The sequence below is a fragment of the Thermomyces dupontii genome (genome assembly GCF_041956625.1).
Source record: "Thermomyces dupontii strain NRRL 2155 unplaced genomic scaffold VTN31scaffold_8, whole genome shotgun sequence".
NCBI lineage: Eukaryota > Fungi > Ascomycota > Eurotiomycetes > Eurotiales > Trichocomaceae > Thermomyces > Thermomyces dupontii.
The window spans coordinates 235,702-253,522 of record NW_027192314.1 but is presented as its reverse complement, the minus strand read 5'-3'; the positions used below and the strand labels follow the sequence as shown (position 1 = coordinate 253,522).

At 49.5% G+C, this 17,821-nt stretch overlaps 4 protein-coding genes across 4 annotated transcripts; 2 read left to right on the top strand and 2 right to left on the bottom strand.

Moving 5' to 3' along the window:
• Positions 1-2,480: 2,480 nt before the first annotated feature.
• Positions 2,481-2,983, top strand: VTN31DRAFT_6856 (uncharacterized protein; the record flags this gene model as incomplete). Its single annotated transcript, XM_069407512.1, has 2 exons — positions 2,481-2,517; positions 2,565-2,983. The coding sequence occupies 2 exons, from the start codon at positions 2,481-2,483 to the stop codon at positions 2,981-2,983; spliced, it is 456 nt and encodes a 151-aa protein (XP_069258159.1).
• A 5,123-nt stretch (positions 2,984-8,106) lies between these two features.
• VTN31DRAFT_6855 (uncharacterized protein) lies at positions 8,107-8,434 on the top strand (the record flags this gene model as incomplete). Its single annotated transcript, XM_069407511.1, has 2 exons — positions 8,107-8,285; positions 8,359-8,434. 2 exons carry the CDS (start codon positions 8,107-8,109, stop codon positions 8,432-8,434), a joined length of 255 nt encoding a protein of 84 aa, XP_069258158.1.
• A 2,374-nt stretch (positions 8,435-10,808) lies between these two features.
• Positions 10,809-12,408, bottom strand: VTN31DRAFT_6854 (uncharacterized protein; the record flags this gene model as incomplete). The annotated part of the gene is made up of 2 exons (XM_069407510.1): positions 10,809-11,983; positions 12,042-12,408. 2 exons carry the CDS (start codon positions 12,406-12,408, stop codon positions 10,809-10,811), a joined length of 1,542 nt encoding a protein of 513 aa, XP_069258157.1.
• Positions 12,409-15,390: 2,982 nt separating this feature from the next.
• Positions 15,391-15,742, bottom strand: VTN31DRAFT_6853 (uncharacterized protein; the record flags this gene model as incomplete). The annotated part of the gene is made up of 3 exons (XM_069407509.1): positions 15,391-15,451; positions 15,505-15,615; positions 15,714-15,742. 3 exons carry the CDS (start codon positions 15,740-15,742, stop codon positions 15,391-15,393), a joined length of 201 nt encoding a protein of 66 aa, XP_069258156.1.
• Positions 15,743-17,821: the final 2,079 nt, after the last annotated feature.

The window sequence follows — 17,821 nt, the reverse complement described above, 5'->3', positions numbered from 1 at the left end:
TTGACTTCGGTTATAAAGGAGCATCGACATGAAGGAAACTGTTAACTGAGTTTCATCGTGCCTCTGGTGTTTCGAGTTCGTCAAAAGACCGACTCACTCGTCCGACAGAGACTTCATTTAACCAAAGGGTTCGCGGACGATGTGGGAGCAAATGATGCAAACCATTTCCAGACCGAAAAAATTTCTGTGCAAATGCAGCAGATTGGTATATAGTTCCATGTAATATGGACACTGAGAAACGAGTAGAAGCGGAAGTGTAATACATTTGATTCAATTCTAACTCCCAGGTTTTTTTTTTTTCGAAAAACCCTTGGACTCGGAAAAACTCTTTCTTTGTGTGGGGGGCCCACACTCCGATTTCACACGTCATCTGCTCCGATCTGATGTCAGATTACATTACGATATCTTTCCTTGGTGTTGGCTTCCATGTATACTCCGTACAGAACCTCGTCCAAGAAAAATTGCACAATCCTCCATGGTCAAAATCGGCTATCACGATTACTGGATTCATCTCTCGTATTTAAGCAATCGAATCTACGAAATCTACTTTCTCTCAGACCCTGGACAAGCTTTGTTGAGTTGACAAGCAATTCTCACGGACCTTGACGCGCTCGCAAGTTGGCGATACAGAAACACGAATGTCTGGCACAAACAAGTGATGTTTAGCAAAAGTTTTTGTTATAAAGCTTGTTCCTACAGCTGAAGTCCTCTGAGCCAGCGTATGATGCAGTACTCCGTAATCATCTGGCATTTCTGATCCTATTCTTCTGTAATGCCCACTTTCATGAGCAGTATTTTTCTGGATGAACCATTGATTACTCTTCCATATAGGTTGTGTTAATGCCTTGTCAGCGTTTGTTTCAAAGGCCAAGTATGCAATGTAAGCTTACTAACTCTTCAAATTTCAGCGAGATCTCCCGGGGGAATCCGACGACTTTTTCAGCTCCTTCCTCTCCCCCTCTCTTTATTCCTCTTCTTCGAAGCTCTGTTGGATTTGGCCACTGTCCTGATGCAAATCGCTTACTCACGTTGGTCCATGCAATGGAGTATGAATGCTCACATAGGGCCAATGAAAATGGCCCGAAGGCTTCAAACAATTTCCTCCTTAAGAAGGTGTGAATTCAGTCAAATACAGAGGATCTATTTCAATAACGTTTGTATACCTGAATATTGACCAGTGATATTTGTAACGTCAACGATCTAGCTGATCGAGCGGAGTTATTATTTGTATGCTTATCAACAGTTCCACTTAACAAATGGTGCTATCTTGCAGGCGTACTGAATAGGTACATCTAGGTACTAGACAGCTATCTGAAAGCTTCAGGATTAACTAGGCCTACGGAGTACTGTTGACCGGCCTCGGGGGCTCGCTCGGGCACAACCTTGCATGTCAAAAAGTTAAATTTATTTCGTCGCATTTCTTTCATCCAATAACTAGATCATATAGATGAATCATAGAGTGATTTAGGCTTAGCTGTTATAGACCGAGGACTGAAGTTGTTCGTTTCTGGGCATATGCGCGTGTGCCCTGAAGCGAACAAAGTGCGCGTAAGCGTAAGGATCCGAAGGCCGGGCGAGGCTGCAGACGCTGGCCAAAAAGCATCGCCACGTGACCCGGTCGGCCCCTAGAGGGTCAAAAGCAACGCTACTTCGCCGTCCGATGGCACTGCGTACACCTACTGCAACATTGCGTGCAAAGAAAAACACAAAAAATTCAGTTTGCCGATGGTCTGCTGACGGTGACTTGCGACGAGTACGTAGTTGCACGTAATTCGATATTTTTGATCGTCAGGTTCCGTTGCTCATAGCGAGGCTTGCCATGCTCCCCTGAAAGAAAACTCTCCTCGCGCGGGTTACAACCAGCGGGGATGCACGTCCGTACGTGTAGCTCGACGAAACTGACTTCGTGTCTCCCCCGGTCAATGGCATCGCATAGGTAGGATTCAATTGACCGACTCTTGCTGCTCAGAGGGAAACTGTTCTCGTAGAAATTCGCCACGAAATGTCGCCCATGCAGCCGTGCTGTAAACAAACTGCCCCTATCGGGCTCGTTTCGCGATTCCGTGGCCATCGCCCTCAGGTGTTCAAACGATCGGACCATTGACGCCCATCAGGAGCTGCTCCGGCGAATGCGACATCGGTTGCAACTCTCATGAAAATCTCAGGTACGTTATTGGAGCCGATTCTTCCGGAGGATGTGCAGTAGAACTGCAACATCTGAAAAATTTCCAAGGCATGGCTTTCAGAGATGGTTCCGGGAAGAATCTCCATCGTGTTCAATAGGTTTTATGTCCTGACATAGTAGTTACAAGTAACAGCACAGTCGTTCGCGGTTCTTCGGTTCACTTTTGCTGCCCGAGGGGCAATTACCGTCCATGTTCAAACCGCTGCCCGACTGACATGATCAAACTCCTTCCCGGCTGAGAGAGACGTGGACCATCCGTCGAATAAACGGCTTTCCGAGAACTCGGAGGAAGGGAATGAAGGGGAAGAAACAATGTCGCGCTGGGTCGCAGCGTAAGGCACGGCTCCCGCCCCCTTAACGTGGGTGCGCGAATGGGCAGGCGACCCTGACGCGGCATCGATGAAGGAGCACCATCACAACCTCCTGACAAGACGGAAAGAGGCTTGGAACTCTGGGACGCGCAGCTCCTCCGAAGCCTTCCCCCAAGGACCAGACAAGTCGGCGCTTCGATACGCGCCGGACTCCACAAAGCCGAGAGCTCGATACTTACCCAACTTCGCACCGGCAAGATCGGCTTGGCAGGCTTCCTGCACAAGGCCAGGGTTCCTGGCTTTCACATGGGGATCTGTCAACACTGCGAACAAGGGGAAGAGACACTCCGGCACATGCTCATTCATTGCTCCCGGTTCCAAGGGGGTCGACCGCAAGCCACTCCGGCACAACGGGCAACTCGACTTCACGTGGCTCCTAACCGAGGGGTCAAGAAGGCGACACGGTGGCGGCTCCGGCGAAACATAGTCTATCAGTTTCGCCTAGCCAACCAGCTGATCAAGGATGGCTAGAGGTGTGCTCTAAGCCACAAGACGTAGGCAAGCTGGGGCGCATAGCGGCGTGGGCGTTCCTGAACTTGGGTTTTTTCATCCGGCAGGATGGATGTCTGGGCTCACCCGGTACACCCTGAACGGGTTTTCCGCTGTATAACCATTAGATGGACTAGATGGCCAAGAGGGCGCTTAGCGTAATAACAATGATAACTTATAAGGCACGGGTTGCTTTAGATACTCCAGTTCCGAGCAAGCAGGGACGGAAAATAACGCAATTTTAACTATTGACTAGTTATAATAACTAGCAAACAGTTTGGGCGCGCGCTCGCGGAGCGGGGAACAGGGGACGTCGGTGTTGGACGATACTTCGCGCTGCGCTCTGAAAACACAAATGGAAAGGTATTCGAAGTTCGAATTCGGTACCTATGAAACACGCCGCCCACAGAGATCAAAAAACATTACAATTAGTTAGTTGGCAAATGTATTTATTTCTCTTCACGTTGACATCGGTCATTGAGAGCATTGACATGAAGCAAACTGTTTAACTGACTTCGTGCCTTTGCAAAGTGTTTCCAGTTCCAGCATCCCTTAAATTGCGAAAATAAGAAGGTTATCGGTACTAGGCCTAAGTTTGTTAAAAAAGACCGACTGGACGCCTAATCCTGCCCTGATGACCCTGAGCAGTCTGTGGTTACTGTGAATGTGATCTTTTGTCCGTATGAGTACTTCGTAGAGCCCATGTTCATGCTGGCCGTGAATTTTTCTTTCAATGGGCAACATGGCGAGAGCTTGGCCACAAGAGCTGACAGATCTGTCACAAGAGGAGAGAATATAGCTGGCTCTGAGTGCCTTCAGAAGCTGCCAGGAGAAAAGCGTTCCCAGGATCGTACCATGTGCCGCACACGACCCTCCATTATCGCCTGAAGAGTCGGAAGAAAGTGGCAGTGACCCATGAAGCTCAGCAAAGAAGTCTGGTTGGATTCTTATCCATGGATGAACGAGGGTATCCTCCCCGCGTCGCCCTTGTACGAGATATAGCAACAGTCCTTCCAAGCGCCCTTGGTGTTTCAGCTTTGGTGTTTCAGATGATACCGACAAAGTCCGACGGAAGATCTCGGTGCAATACAGATCGGCCTTACGCTGGGGTTCCTGGGTTCCGAAGTGCGTGGGCGGGTCAGGCCTGGGGAAGGTCCCACATGTGCTCTGTTTCAGGGCAATCAACCATTACTTATTAACCATTACTTAATTTATTAGTTATACATTATAATCTGCTGCAGTTGCACAAAAATTTCCTGGTCTGGAAATGGTTTGCATCGTTTGCTCCGTCCGCGGCCCTTTAGTTCTCCTTCGCTGTCCCAAGGGCGTGGCCACAGTGATTGTGCCCGGTTCGGCTGGCGACCCGCCAATCGCTACAATCGCTACCATGCAACCAAAGCAGATCCCTTCTCGGCGGGACCATCCGTCCAATGAACGGCTTCTTCGCCCGTCTCCAACCTCAACTGGCGGTCCGCGGCGAGCTGCATTTCGGTACGCGAATGTATTCTGTTGTTGTACACTAGCGTTCCGTGGGCTCAACTTGCACGTTTGGCACTTGATTCGCCGGGACTGTTCCGCCGGTAAGGACTTTGATTGCTTAAATACGAGAGATGAATCCAGTAATCGTGATAGCCGATTTTGACCATGGAGGATTGTGCAATTTTTCTTGGACGAGGTTCTGTACGGAGTATACATGGAAGCCAACACCAAGGAAAGATATCGTAATGTAATCTGACATCAGATCGGAGCAGATGACGTGTGAAATCGGAGTGTGGGCCCCCCACACAAAGAAAGAGTTTTTCCGAGTCCAAGGGTTTTTCGAAAAAAAAAAAAACCTGGGAGTTAGAATTGAATCAAATGTATTACACTTCCGCTTCTACTCGTTTCTCAGTGTCCATATTACATGGAACTATATACCAATCTGCTGCATTTGCACAGAAATTTTTTCGGTCTGGAAATGGTTTGCATCATTTGCTCCCACATCGTCCGCGAACCCTTTGGTTAAATGAAGTCTCTGTCGGACGAGTGAGTCGGTCTTTTGACGAACTCGAAACACCAGAGGCACGATGAAACTCAGTTAACAGTTTCCTTCATGTCGATGCTCCTTTATGACCGAAGTCAACGCGAAGACAGGAATGAGAAGGACCTAATCGTGATCCTCTGCGATTTCTGTGGACGTCGTGCTTGACAGATACACCGCAATCGAAAGTTCGAATGCTTTCCATTTGTGTTCTCAGCGTTCAGCGCATTGCCCAACACCGACGTCCCAGGCCAGCTCCCCGCTCGGGCAGCGCGCTTAGCCGCTAGTGTTCGAATAATCCCCCCCCCAAAATATAATTCTGCCCTGCAACACCCTGATTTCAACCTCATGAGGGTCTAAGAGTAGGTACCTGCTCATAAGCAAGTTAAACATTATTCGAGCACGGGATTATACAGATATGAGAGAATTACATATGTATGTCAAAAGGAGCGAAATTCCCTTTTCAGTACTTAGTATACCACCATTTTGCTTTGACCACCGCTTTCACACGGCGTGGCATACCCTCCACCAAAGACCTCGTTGTCCACTCTCAATCTGTGCCGTAACGCGTCCCAGAGAAATTCCTCCTCCCATTCATTCGATACAGTGGCAAATTCAACCTCAGGGTCCACGATTTTCATTGGACCCATTGGCATGAAACCAAAGGCGTTCGATTGGGTACAGATCGGGTGAATGGGGCGGCCATTCCATGACCGCATTGTCCCCAGTGAATTTTTTTGACAATCCTCGCTGAATGAATGATCGTCCTGCATGAAAACAAGGCCGGGTTCTCAATGCAGGGCAGATGTTCCCGGAGCAGGTCGAGATATGAGCGCGAAGTGAACGCATTTTTCTTCGCTTCGAACTTCGCGCCCTCTAATCGGACCAATTCCCATTTGTTCTGGCCCCAAAACGCTGACCGGAACATGATTCGAACTTTTTTCCCTTTGTTATAAGTTATGGCTGAATGTATTCGAATCTTTCACTTTTCACCATGGAGATCAAGTCGGAAAACCCACTGGTTCCGCTTTCCAGATTTGAGTCAACTGACCACTCGTCTTCCGGCGTCCAGTCTTTGTTTCATTGCCTACTCGTATCGCTTCCTCGCTACATCTGGTGTCAACTGGGGGCGATTCTGGGCTCAATTTCCCCGTAACCGGACTCCCGAATAATGTACAGCGTTATTCGACAAATTGAATATTGGAGCTCTGACCGTTAACGTTGCGGATTTTTTTTTGCAGTGCACATAAAATTATTGGAAATGGTTTGCATTGTTTGCTCTCCCATCGTTCGCGGTCCTTTGGTTCTGCTTCGCTGCCCCGGGAGCCGCCAATCGCTGGAGGCTCCTATTTAAGTATTTACAATATGCAACTTTCCTATTTACACGATGTATTAGCCTTTCTCGGCTTGAATCAGGGTTTTTCGTCAATATAGGCTACCCTGCCGACATGAGATCGACGGCATCCTTGCTACCGGGGGTAACTTAGTGTGTTGAATGTTCTGTTAGAAAGTGAGACATACGAGCAAGTGCCAAGGATAAGTATTATATTAGTCGGGGGCCGAACAGATGACGGGGGAATCGAAAGTGAAGGCCCACACAGAGAAGAATTTTCACGAGTACTTGAAGGGGGAAAACACCTGGGAATAGAAATAAATTCTTGGACTGACAATACACTTCTTTTTCTACTGCTCGTTTTTCAATGCTCCTATTAGACAACATTACTAGCTTATATCAAAATGCGAGTAATCGCACATGTCCATAGGCACTGGTGGCTGCACTATGACACTGTAGCTAGTAACTGAAAGCATTTTGTCCCTAGTTCCTGTCTCTGACCGCCGAAGACGTTCCACGCAATGGACCGCAGGCGCTCCCGGCAGCCGCATTGGCAGACGCTGGGACCCGCTGGATACCAGCGTCATGCGCGATCTTTCGCACGATGAAGAACGCCGTCCCTAAACGAAGGAAGAGAACTGAGACCCAGGAAGCACCGCTGGCGCGGATGGAAGAAAGTTTACGTCAGAAGGCTAGCTTGACTATCATATCCCGTCATGGGCCAATTCAGCAAGCAGTACTCCGTACATGCCTTCGGGAACACTTTGCAAGGGCATTGGCAATACCCCCGATTCCAATACCAGGCGCGTATCCGCTTTATACAATGCCTTCCCATGTTCCTACTGCAGCATCTGGGTCAACTACCACCGGTTTCTGCAGGGCAATGACATGGGCACGTTCAGCATCAGCATCCAGGCCAAGGCCATGGGCAGATGCAGGTATCAACACAAGGCATGTATGTGGTGGCAAGCCTAGTGGAGGAACAAACGGGAGTGACAACCAGCATGATTTGTTCTTACGAGTTAACCACTCGAAAAATAAAATCAGAGGAAATAACCAGGAAAACAAATCCGCACGGGGTTACGGAATACGTTTCCTTCCTTGGAAAGTGAAAGGGTTTTCTGGAAGCACAACCATAACGACTGGTAAATAAATGTTCAGCAGATTCGTCTTCTTAAGAGGTGCTTGTCACGCGTGCTTTGTACCCGTGGCAGACCTCAAAGAGCTTCGGGAGTTCATGTTCATTGCCTGGTGGACCGGAAAGAAAAGCACTAACCCTAAAACGAACGAGTACTGTAATCCAGATATCTGGTGGGCCCGCAGCGACACTAGTTGGAACTACCTGTACCACATTTTTGTTTTCAGCGTACAGCTAGGAAATCGTCCAACACACCCAGACGTACGCTGCTCGTAATCTCCGCTCTGTGAGCGCGCAGTGCGCGCCAAACCGCTAGTAATGAATCAATCGCGCACATTCTTTCGTGAATACTCCCTACCCCCTTACAACAACAGAGGCAAGGAATCAAACGTTGACTCATTTCAGTGTGCCACCCGAGACCACTTGCTTCAGGTACTGTACCTACTGAATCAGCCATAACCTGGCTAAAAATCAACAGGTTATGAGCCCGGAGCCTCGGCTTCTGGGCGACTTTGGGAGCCGTTTTCGTCGCATTCTTTCCGTTGAAGATTCGCTGACTCCTCGAGGACTATGTCAAGGTCGAGTCGTCGCTTCGGCAGTTTGAACTACAAGAAACCGTTCAAGTCGATGAGTGTCGCCTTACAGATGAAGTGCTGTGGCTTTGGTGAACGGGAGACAGCGCCAGATCCTCAAGAAAGGAAATGGAAAATTCTTAAGGAAAGAGCGGTAAAGAAAGGAAAAGAGCCCGAGTATGATGAGAACGATCTGAATTACCTACGGGAGAAAAGAGTAGGCGGACTTCTGAGAACTACAAGGCGCTAGGTTTGACGCGCGGTTCATTGAGGATCACCAAGACGTCAGCATCAACGCCAACAACGCGGCAAGGCTGTGGGAATAGTTGAAACACTTTGATTTCAGGACGTCACAACTTTTGAAGTTGCGGAAGCCCTTTGAAGAGAGATCGAAGACACCGGCATGCCGTATTACGAAGGAACGGCAAACCGTGTCAAAGAAAGGAACCAAAAAGGTCAGAAAGAACCCGTCTGTTATTACTGCAACAAGAAGGGGCATAAGAAGGCAGGTTGTTGGGATCTACATCCTGGAAAGAGGCCCCAGAAGGATCAGGAAGACCAGAGGCTGGAAAATCTGGCAATGGGAATGCGACGATGTCATATGATATCGTCAGTGGTGATATTGTTGCCTGATGATTTCATGATAACCGTCTAGGGGTACCGCGAGGATATGTCCTGACAACGAGGTGATCGGAACGACATGAATCAGTCTAAGAAAGTCACATGTCCGCCATGCAAGTCGCAAGGGGCGGATCATCATCGATTCTGGATCAACGTCCCATTGTCAACGACAGATCGCTGTTTGTTCCTGGCACAGAAAGGCCATTTTGGAAAGAGATCATTACGGGTTCGGATCAGATTGTTCACTCGGAGTCTATCGTAACGTAGAAGTCATTTGGCGATGCCAGACGGTCCAGCAAGGAAGACAACAATAACCGATGTGCTCTACATACCAGAGGTGCCCTTGAACATTTTGGGCGTGATTCGACTTAGCTAGAAGGGTTACGGTGTCAACTTTCTGCGGAAGAAAGTGACGATTCCATTGAAAGATGGTGCAGTCAACGGCTACGGCGATGTTATTGGGACCGCGTATTACCTTCTGGTCAAGGTCTTGGAGTACCCTGTGTTCAAGCCGTCAATCCACCAGCATCACTGAAGATGTGGCAAGAAGAAAATGCAGCCGTTTATCGAATGACCAGTGAAAGTCTCTGACCAAATGAAAGAGAGATTCTCGGCGTCATTACTGAGAAAACAAGTGAGAGGAATGTTTCGCCAGTTGAGTCGGTCGCCGAGCGCGAAAGCAATGTTGATTGAAGACCCAAGTGAAAGTGTGGCTCACGATAAACCAGAAGAAATGGAGGTCAATGATGAGTCAGTTGATGATCATGATCATGAGAGATCGGCCGAGATTGTCGAGGTTTCACCATTGGAACGTGGTGTACATGAAAGCAAGTCCAGCGGATTGCTAGCTATTCACGTTGCAGAGGAGATTGTTCTCGATGACTTCGAGATGAGTTCTGTTCCGGACAGAGGTTGTTCGGGCCTCCTCGGACTATCAGAACGAGAATGCTTTTCTCGTCAGTGGTGTCTTGAGAGACATCTTGCTCATGTGCTTTTGATGCTCCCTCGTCTGGGATTGTTCGTCCTATGGTGGTGACCCGGATATTCATTCAGGGAGGGCTGTCTACTCCGTACGTCCATCAACTTGCAAGCTTGGGGTTCCACGCTGTGTCTTCCTGAGAATTGTGCTTCAAAATACGCGAGACTTACTGCTGGAGGTGCTTGGACCCTTCGAGACGCGCTGGGCGCTCAGCCATTTCGGTCAAGGTCCCTGTCGAGTGCGATCTAAGGGATTTAGATTGGATTGACGTTCCATCGATGATTCATTATCAAGGGAGGGTGTTGGTTATGTGATGAATCGCGCACATTCTTTAGGAGATCACTCCTACCCCCTGTGTCGTACAACAGAGGAAAGGAATCAAGCATTGATATCAGTCTGCCACCCAAGACCACTTGCTTCAGGTACCTAATGAATGAGCCATGAGCTGGCTAAAATTCAACAAATGTGACCTTGAGCAATGAAAGGATACTCCGTACTGCGTTCTGGAAATAAGTACTAGTTATCACAACATGCCGGAAACTTCAAATCGATACTACTCGAGTCCAGAAGGAGTGATCTCATGATGGAATTGCGGGAAGATTACGAGTACACTGACCCTGATGCCGTGTGAGATTGGTCAGCTCCCGACCTGATTCGTTAGTAGATACTCCGTAGATGCCGTGGGGAGGCGTTTTTGGAGCTTTATACAAGGAGGCTCGGCGCAGTTCCACTTGGCAGAAAGAAAGGGTGAACATGCGGACCATGAATTGCAAGTCCTCGTCGATAGTCGCGAGAATGGCATGATTTTCATATGGCGAGGTCTTCACAAATAGTCGGAAGTACACAGTAGACTTGGGAGGGAACAATTGTTGCTCTTACGGAACTTTTGCTCGGCGATAAGAAAGGTTAACCGTACACCAGGTGCGGATGGACTCCGTAGTTAAGCCATCCGGATCCAAGAACAGGAAGCATATCAATGACGATGAAACACACTCAGTAGCGAATTTCAACCGTGATCAAGAGACAATGGATATGTACTCTCGAATCATGGGCCGGTTCGGGATCTAGTCTATTTATCAGTCCCACTTCTCGCGGAATTATCACCACTCGATGGCCGAGCCCGTAGTTTCCGCAAGCCGAGTCCATTCATTTCTGCCTGGGTTGGAAACGCACTCGACTTCAAAACAAGGTGATGAATGCTTCGACGTCACGTCCCATTCATTTGTGACAATTTCCCGTGTCGCCATTTTCTCATCTGACGTAGCACAGTCATCCTTGGTAGCTTCGGATCTTTCGTTCCTGGTCCATGGTTTCTCATTCGGTGTAGTTGATTTCGTGTCTTGAACAGTTCTCTTCTCTTCCACTGAACCTGGCCAGTCATCCCAACCGCCCCAGTTGTCCCAATCAGTGTTTCGAAGTTGATCAGTCCTGTGACTGGCATTGCCACTCTGCCGTGTAGAGTCTTTTGTCGAGGCTACATGATGGTCATCTTGTAGGGCCATTGCTTTTCTCCCATTTGGGACCCCCACTGTGTCATCGTTGAGATCACCCTGCAGATTTGCGGCTGGCATATTTTCTCCCTGATCTTGTTTACCGGCTTGATCAGGGCTGTTCTTCAGCCCTAGTGTCAGCGGAATGCTTGATGGCGACATCCAGACATCACTGTACACAAACGTGAATTTGGCAAATGGATTGTGTAGGGTGTCTAGATAACGTGGCCGCCGTATAGAGTGCCAATACATGTATGGCTTCCCATAGCGGACAATGTGAGACTGTGTGAAACGCGAGAAAGTTGAACCTGCCATGATTTTCTGATCTGGAATCTGGGATGACAGGTTCTGGCCATCACCATGCCCGTTGGGGGTCCTGCGGCTTCCTGAGCAAATTTCTGGTGTTCTTTTCAGGTGATTTTCGATGACAGTGGGCGGGTGGTGCTGGATGGAGTTTCGGTCCCGCGAACGCCCTTGAATATCACCTGATTCAATGGATAAGTTCGAATACTTCGTACGAAAGGTGCCAGACTCATAATACGTCATGCCACAAGCACATCGGCAGTCGTTGTATGCGAGGGGAAACTGGAGTGAGGGAATGGAATCCGAGCAGTCACAGTCCTCTTCATTGCTTATGAGAGGGCATGTTCCAGAACTTGGGGATGACGGAATACTCTGCGTAGTTTCGAGTTTTGGGAGCTTGCAGTCGAAACAACGTAAGACATACACTTCGATGGTCCCTAACTTGGTTTTCTGGTCTAGTCGGCGTAGATCCAAGCTAGTATCTGTGAAAGTCAGCTTCTGAATGAACGACATTGCAAGGGAGATTGCAGTCCAATGTACCAGTGCAGATGCCTTTAAATGTCCAATCCCTGCCCAGACATTCTCCAGTTTGTAAGAACTCTTCCTTCTGGCGAACTCTGAACTGAATGGGAGCTTTGTATAGTCCAGTTTCGGAGTTTGGGTTGAAGGTCAGGCCACATTGACTGCGGTTGCACTGATAGCGCCCATCAATAAACACAAAGAACGAGATCCCTTCGAAAATGAACTTGTTCGACACTAAGTTGATGGCGAAGCGTGCCGGCTCTGAGGGGAGGTCGATGCGACACTCTACCGCACTGTCAGCATACTTGATGGTATGCTCACGGAAAGGCACGAGTCCGTTGTTAGCATCCTCCACATGACAAGTGATGTTTTGCAGAGTCGGCATGTGTGCCTTGGATGTCGGTAATTCGGAGGGGTGAATCGAATGCAGTTTGTGACGTGAGATGACGATCTGTATGACTAGGATGAGCCGTTGAGATTCTGCATTCAGTGGACTGGGATGAGGAGATTGGTGATTGTCAAGTTGTCAACTGTGGACGTGCTGCCGAGCCAATGCAGAGAACACCACCTAACTAACCCAGACGCGATAGTCTTGGAGAATCTGGATGGACTCACACCGTTAGGGGTTCCTTCCATTTCCAGGAATCCTCTCACGTCTCAAACCTCGTGTGAGTTGGAAACAGCATGAATGCAGGCATGTTGATGTCCGGCGAGAAAGACGTGAGCACTAAGATGATCCGCAGGTGCCAATGACATTGCTCTGTTCAGTGGTTTCTGCTGGACATGCCACAATTCGCAAGGAGACAGAAGTGCCCATGGTTGGTAGTGTTGAGCCTGTTTTCCCGCACAACAGTTCTTCACCCGTTGGTGCACTGTAGCTCCTAGTGACGGAGTCACGAGCATGGTACGTATTCTCAGCCTATTGCACAATTGAGGTCGCTTGCCAGCCGCAGCACGTGATAAAGTTGCCCAATGTGAAGACGATTCCAAAGCTTTGCTTCAAGTGTGCTTCATTCATAGTCAGTGACTGTTTGAACGGTCAGCAATGCACTGGCATGGTTGATGACGAGGAATAAGGTCACAGCCCGTATTTAGCCGAGCCTAGCGACATTAACTGCAGGAGGACGGCTGAGCTACTGACATTTTCGAGCCTACCCCTAGAACGAATAGTATAGTATCCAGATGTCGGTACGGAGCATAGATGGACATCCATCGTCAGTCTTATCGGGTTCGAACGACCAACAAGAGAGGTACAACGACGGCGGCGGATCGATTTCAAGCCGGGCAGGTCGAAGGGCTGCCAGGCTGGGAGTTGGGTGAAGAACACCTACTTCACCAAACTTTTCACCCTGTACTGATCTTATAATTATGGATGACGAAGGAAGGCCATCCGATATAGTAGTTCCTCCCCAGCCTCCCCAAGGAAGTCCGAGGAAACAGATGGGTTGTTCGCAATACTATCAGATAGGCTCTCAGTCACATCTCCTCACGTCGCGGTCGGCGACTTCATCTCGGACATCCTTCATTCTGGTGGACAAATTCTCTGGTCGACACAACACACGCCACTGTGTACACGGCAGCGAGCAATGACTCTGCAATATTACTTGGAGATCCTCACGACTACGACGTTTGACGTTCCTGTGGCTCCGAGACCTTGGCTAGAAAAGCTCCAGATTCCGAGACTGAGACTCGTAAGCGACGATCATTGTGCCTTGCGGATGGCCAAGTGTTCGTGGGTGTTCCCTGAGGACGAGTTCTCTGAAGCTTTCAGTAGGATCATACCTCCGGAGTGAGCGGCGATCTGACAGAATATGGAAAGCCCGGTCGACCTGTGCTTGTTTGTTACATCATCTTCCACGAGAGGGAAGATTTGGCTTTGTCAAGACCCTGCACAACGAAGTCGACATCCCGTGGGGCTGGGGATGAGAACGCTGTCCATCCCCCGTTACGGACATTCCGCCAGCGTTTGACAGAGAGACGACCAAGCCAGGGAGTCTCGAGAGAAACCCGGCCGCCGTTGTATCCTGCGGTGGCCATGAGGCCTGACGTCGCATTGCGACTTAAGAGAGAAATCGCGTAGACTTTGTCCGAAGGACATATTGTGACGGTCCCTCTACCATCGTCTATGAAGTCAAGGAGCATCTTCCGCGAGATCGCGCATTCTGGGGTATCATCCAGCGCATACTGAAGCAAGTTGCTAAGAAGTCGTCGACTCTTCCTCCATGCATTCATTAAGTTGAAACACAACTGCCTGTTGACTCCATCATCGCCGCGTGAGCACGTCGAGTCAATGCCGACGATAATGGCCCACTCTATTCTCGCAGTTGCAAGCTGTGCGGACTGCCTCACCCCGTCGTGTCATTTGCGGCGCCGCCGGAAGTAACTTGCCTCGACTTCCTGACTGGCCTCTGCGACGGTCGGTGGTTCGAGTCGCTTGTCGTAGCCACAGACTAAGCCTAAGACAGTACATGCCGCCTACTACCCGACCCGGTTAAGGATCCGAATTGAGCCCGAGTAGTAGTTTCGAATTGGAAAGACCTCGAAGAATTGCTGGCTTTCCAAAATCACATAAAGCGTGTTCCGTCCCGCACACAGTTCGGAGATGCCCCAAGAAACTCCGGATGCATGCCATCGTCTCCGCGCTTCACCATGAGGACGGTCCCAGACTGACGGGACCAGTGTATCCCAGCACATGAGGTTCGCGTGGCCGGTCATAGCGCATGAAGTGGCCCCTGCCGAGACAAAAGTTCTCACCGATGGGCATGGACCGTACTGTCTCTAATACGGTGGAAACACTGTGACCGAGGGAGGCATGGGAACCAGTGGCGAACGCTCGCCAGATGTTCTGGGATTGCCACGAGACCCTCGAACCCGCTCATGAGGATGCGAGGGATCTACTGCGGAGTCAGTTACTTTCGCAGGTTCCTGTGTGCTGGATTTTCAATTTCGGGACGAATCTGTCCCATAGGCTATGAGGGGAGGGGGCATAGCACCCCGATTCGCACTGAGTGCAAGCCAACCAACAGAACGCTTGTTCGCTGGACATCTATCTGTGCGTCATCAAATCCTCTTCGCACACGCCAGCGGGCGGCGCCAATAATCCCACCGATAATGGTTCCTGGGTGGGCATCGACTGTTCCCCTCTTCGATTTAGCAAGCCTCCTGTTCAGATATGGCAATTTCTACGAGGTCATGCGGACTCGTCTTGAATGTTGCGTAAGGCAAGCAATGAGATGTAAGACAAACATTGCAAATTATGGCTCGTTTTCGATCCTGGTCGCTTTGGCGTGGCGTAGTTATGTGTGGTTCTGGGCCTGATGCCGAAGATTTATGGTGCATGGCTGGTGCTCCATATTCGATCGAGGTCTCATTTGAAAGATACTCCAGGAGGATGAGACGACATCGAACAGTTGGGCATCGGATCTCTCCTGCCCGGATAAGAAACCCGATTTGATCAGACATTGTAACATTGGGTCCTTACTCGTTTACGGGAGCACCTTGATCGAACGGTACAACGGTGAAGTGACGAGCCATCATCTTTCCAGGGCCGATGGGGTTCATTTCGGACATTCTCCTCGCTCGCTGACAACGCCTGTGCAGTTGCAGAACAGCCCAAGGCAAGTTAGCCAACTGGTGAACAGGAGTCGGAACTCTGGAGCGTTAACTTGACGCATGCCACCGAACTCTTACCTAAACATGCAGCCCTTGACGACGATCATGTCTTAGCGCAGCTGACAATATCATCCTACGGGGAACTTTGGCCAGTGTTCAGCGAGGGGACGGTGTAATGGAGGTTTCACTCGGCCAGATCAGCTCACAAAAAACGATGCGCACACTACAAAGCTCAGCAATATCTTAGCTTTCATGTCCGCTAGTCCCTGAATCTATGGTCGGGGTTGTGACGAACCCAAAAACATCAGTGACCCAGATTCCAGGCCCTTCGTCTGCCTGAACTCCTGCATGTGGGAAAGCAACTCCCACTAATATCCGAGAACGGTGCCATAAGCTCTTTTCTCACTGACACTTGGTGCCAAAGCGTTGTGATAAGGTAGTGCACTCAAGGAGACTGGTCACTTGAGGGGGTTGGACGACAGGATTCAATCCACGAATCGCTCGCCAACGAGCAAGACAAAATAATCAACATCTCTGGTGAAAAAGCCCTTATACGAACATCCCTTCAACATGACCTCGAGCAGCTTTTCTGATGCTAGTAAGTATTGATGTTTGTTGGCAGTTTGAATTTAGTTCGTCTAACTTTCGTAGGCATTCTGTGTTCCAGCAAAGCTGGCAGGGAACATGCCAATCTTGACAACTTCGTCGCGTCATGTGGATTGGTGTATGGTGCACCGAACCGGGTGGATGGCAATTCATCACCGATTGTTTTTGAACCTGGAAGCAATGGTCAGTTCGGCTTTACTCTTGCATCATGACGGTCAAGGCGGCGATCGAAAGGGCGACATTCAGATTCAACGGAACCGATAGTTTGCTTGCTATCAAGGTCACTGAGATCAACAACAAGGCCTCTCCAGATGAGGAATCGAAACCTCTTTGGTTGGGCGCAAAACACTCGAATCTGAAACTCAGAGACGTCAGTCCACTATGGGGCTTGACCTCGAGTCCAGATCAAGGCAACAGTAGTCTGTATACACAGCGGCAAGAGTCTCTGTATGTTCCTGGATCCGAAAGTGGTTCCGCATTGTACTCCGATGGGGATTACCAGAACTTCCCAGAGGTCGACGTCTACAGCTATGCCTTGGCAACTGCGCTGAATTCGGACTTGACGACTACTGAGCCCGGTGTTATCGCCGACTCTTCCGGACAAATGAATCTGGCCATGTGATTGCCGGTGGCAGGAACTATCCATAACAGCCGAAAGCACCGCGAAGAGTCTGACCTGATCTGATTTGTCCCCCAACGTCGTTGTTGGCACCAGGGGGCTGCATGGCGGGATAATGCAGGGCTATTCTTTGTCAAGTCTGTCAGAACCGCCATCCAATACCTACCTCAGCCATTAAACTCATGCAGAGACGCGTTCGTTATCACCGGGCATACGCCCTCCCCGCCCTGATCATGCTCATCCTGACCGCCGTCATCGCATTCGCCACGCAGGTCTTCATTCTGAGGGGCCGGGTCAGCATGGGGCGAATGCGCCAACACCTCAACAAGACGTCCCCAAGCTGTGTCTTTATTCTATCTGGACGACCAAAAGGGCGAGACGGTCGCGCAAACACCGCCGGCAACCCACAAGCTGAGGCGAAGTCTAGCGAGAAGATGGTGGAAAACATAAGCAAGTATTCAGTCACTTTGGCGAAGGGAGACAATGAATTTCTCATCATGAATGGTTCTCGGACACCCCAGGCGTTTCCTTGCTTCAGGGGACTTTGATGATGCAGAGGGAACAAGCAACGCTTCATGATGATGTGAAATGACTTGATGTACAAAGTTACCAGTACCACTCGTACTTTAGGCAGTTAATTTGAATGGTGTTGACCTTGTTTTCGAAACAATGGGTCAACTTCGAGTCCTCTGATCTGATCCAAGAGTCCGACGGCGGTCTGCACTCGGGAGGGGCAGGAGTACTGGCTGAGCACCCGGCTTCGATCTGTAACCTAGGTCAATTCCGTATACTGTACAGGTTATTCAGTTGTTGACTTCCGGTTGGCAGTTTTCAATGGAGGGTAAAAAAGGGCCTTTTCAAAAGGCCTGTCCCATATAAGCAGCCAAAGCTCAAAGGTTGGCAAGTGGCTTAGTCATCATCACTTTGTATAGCGAAACCTCCAATAGGGAGCACTTGGTTC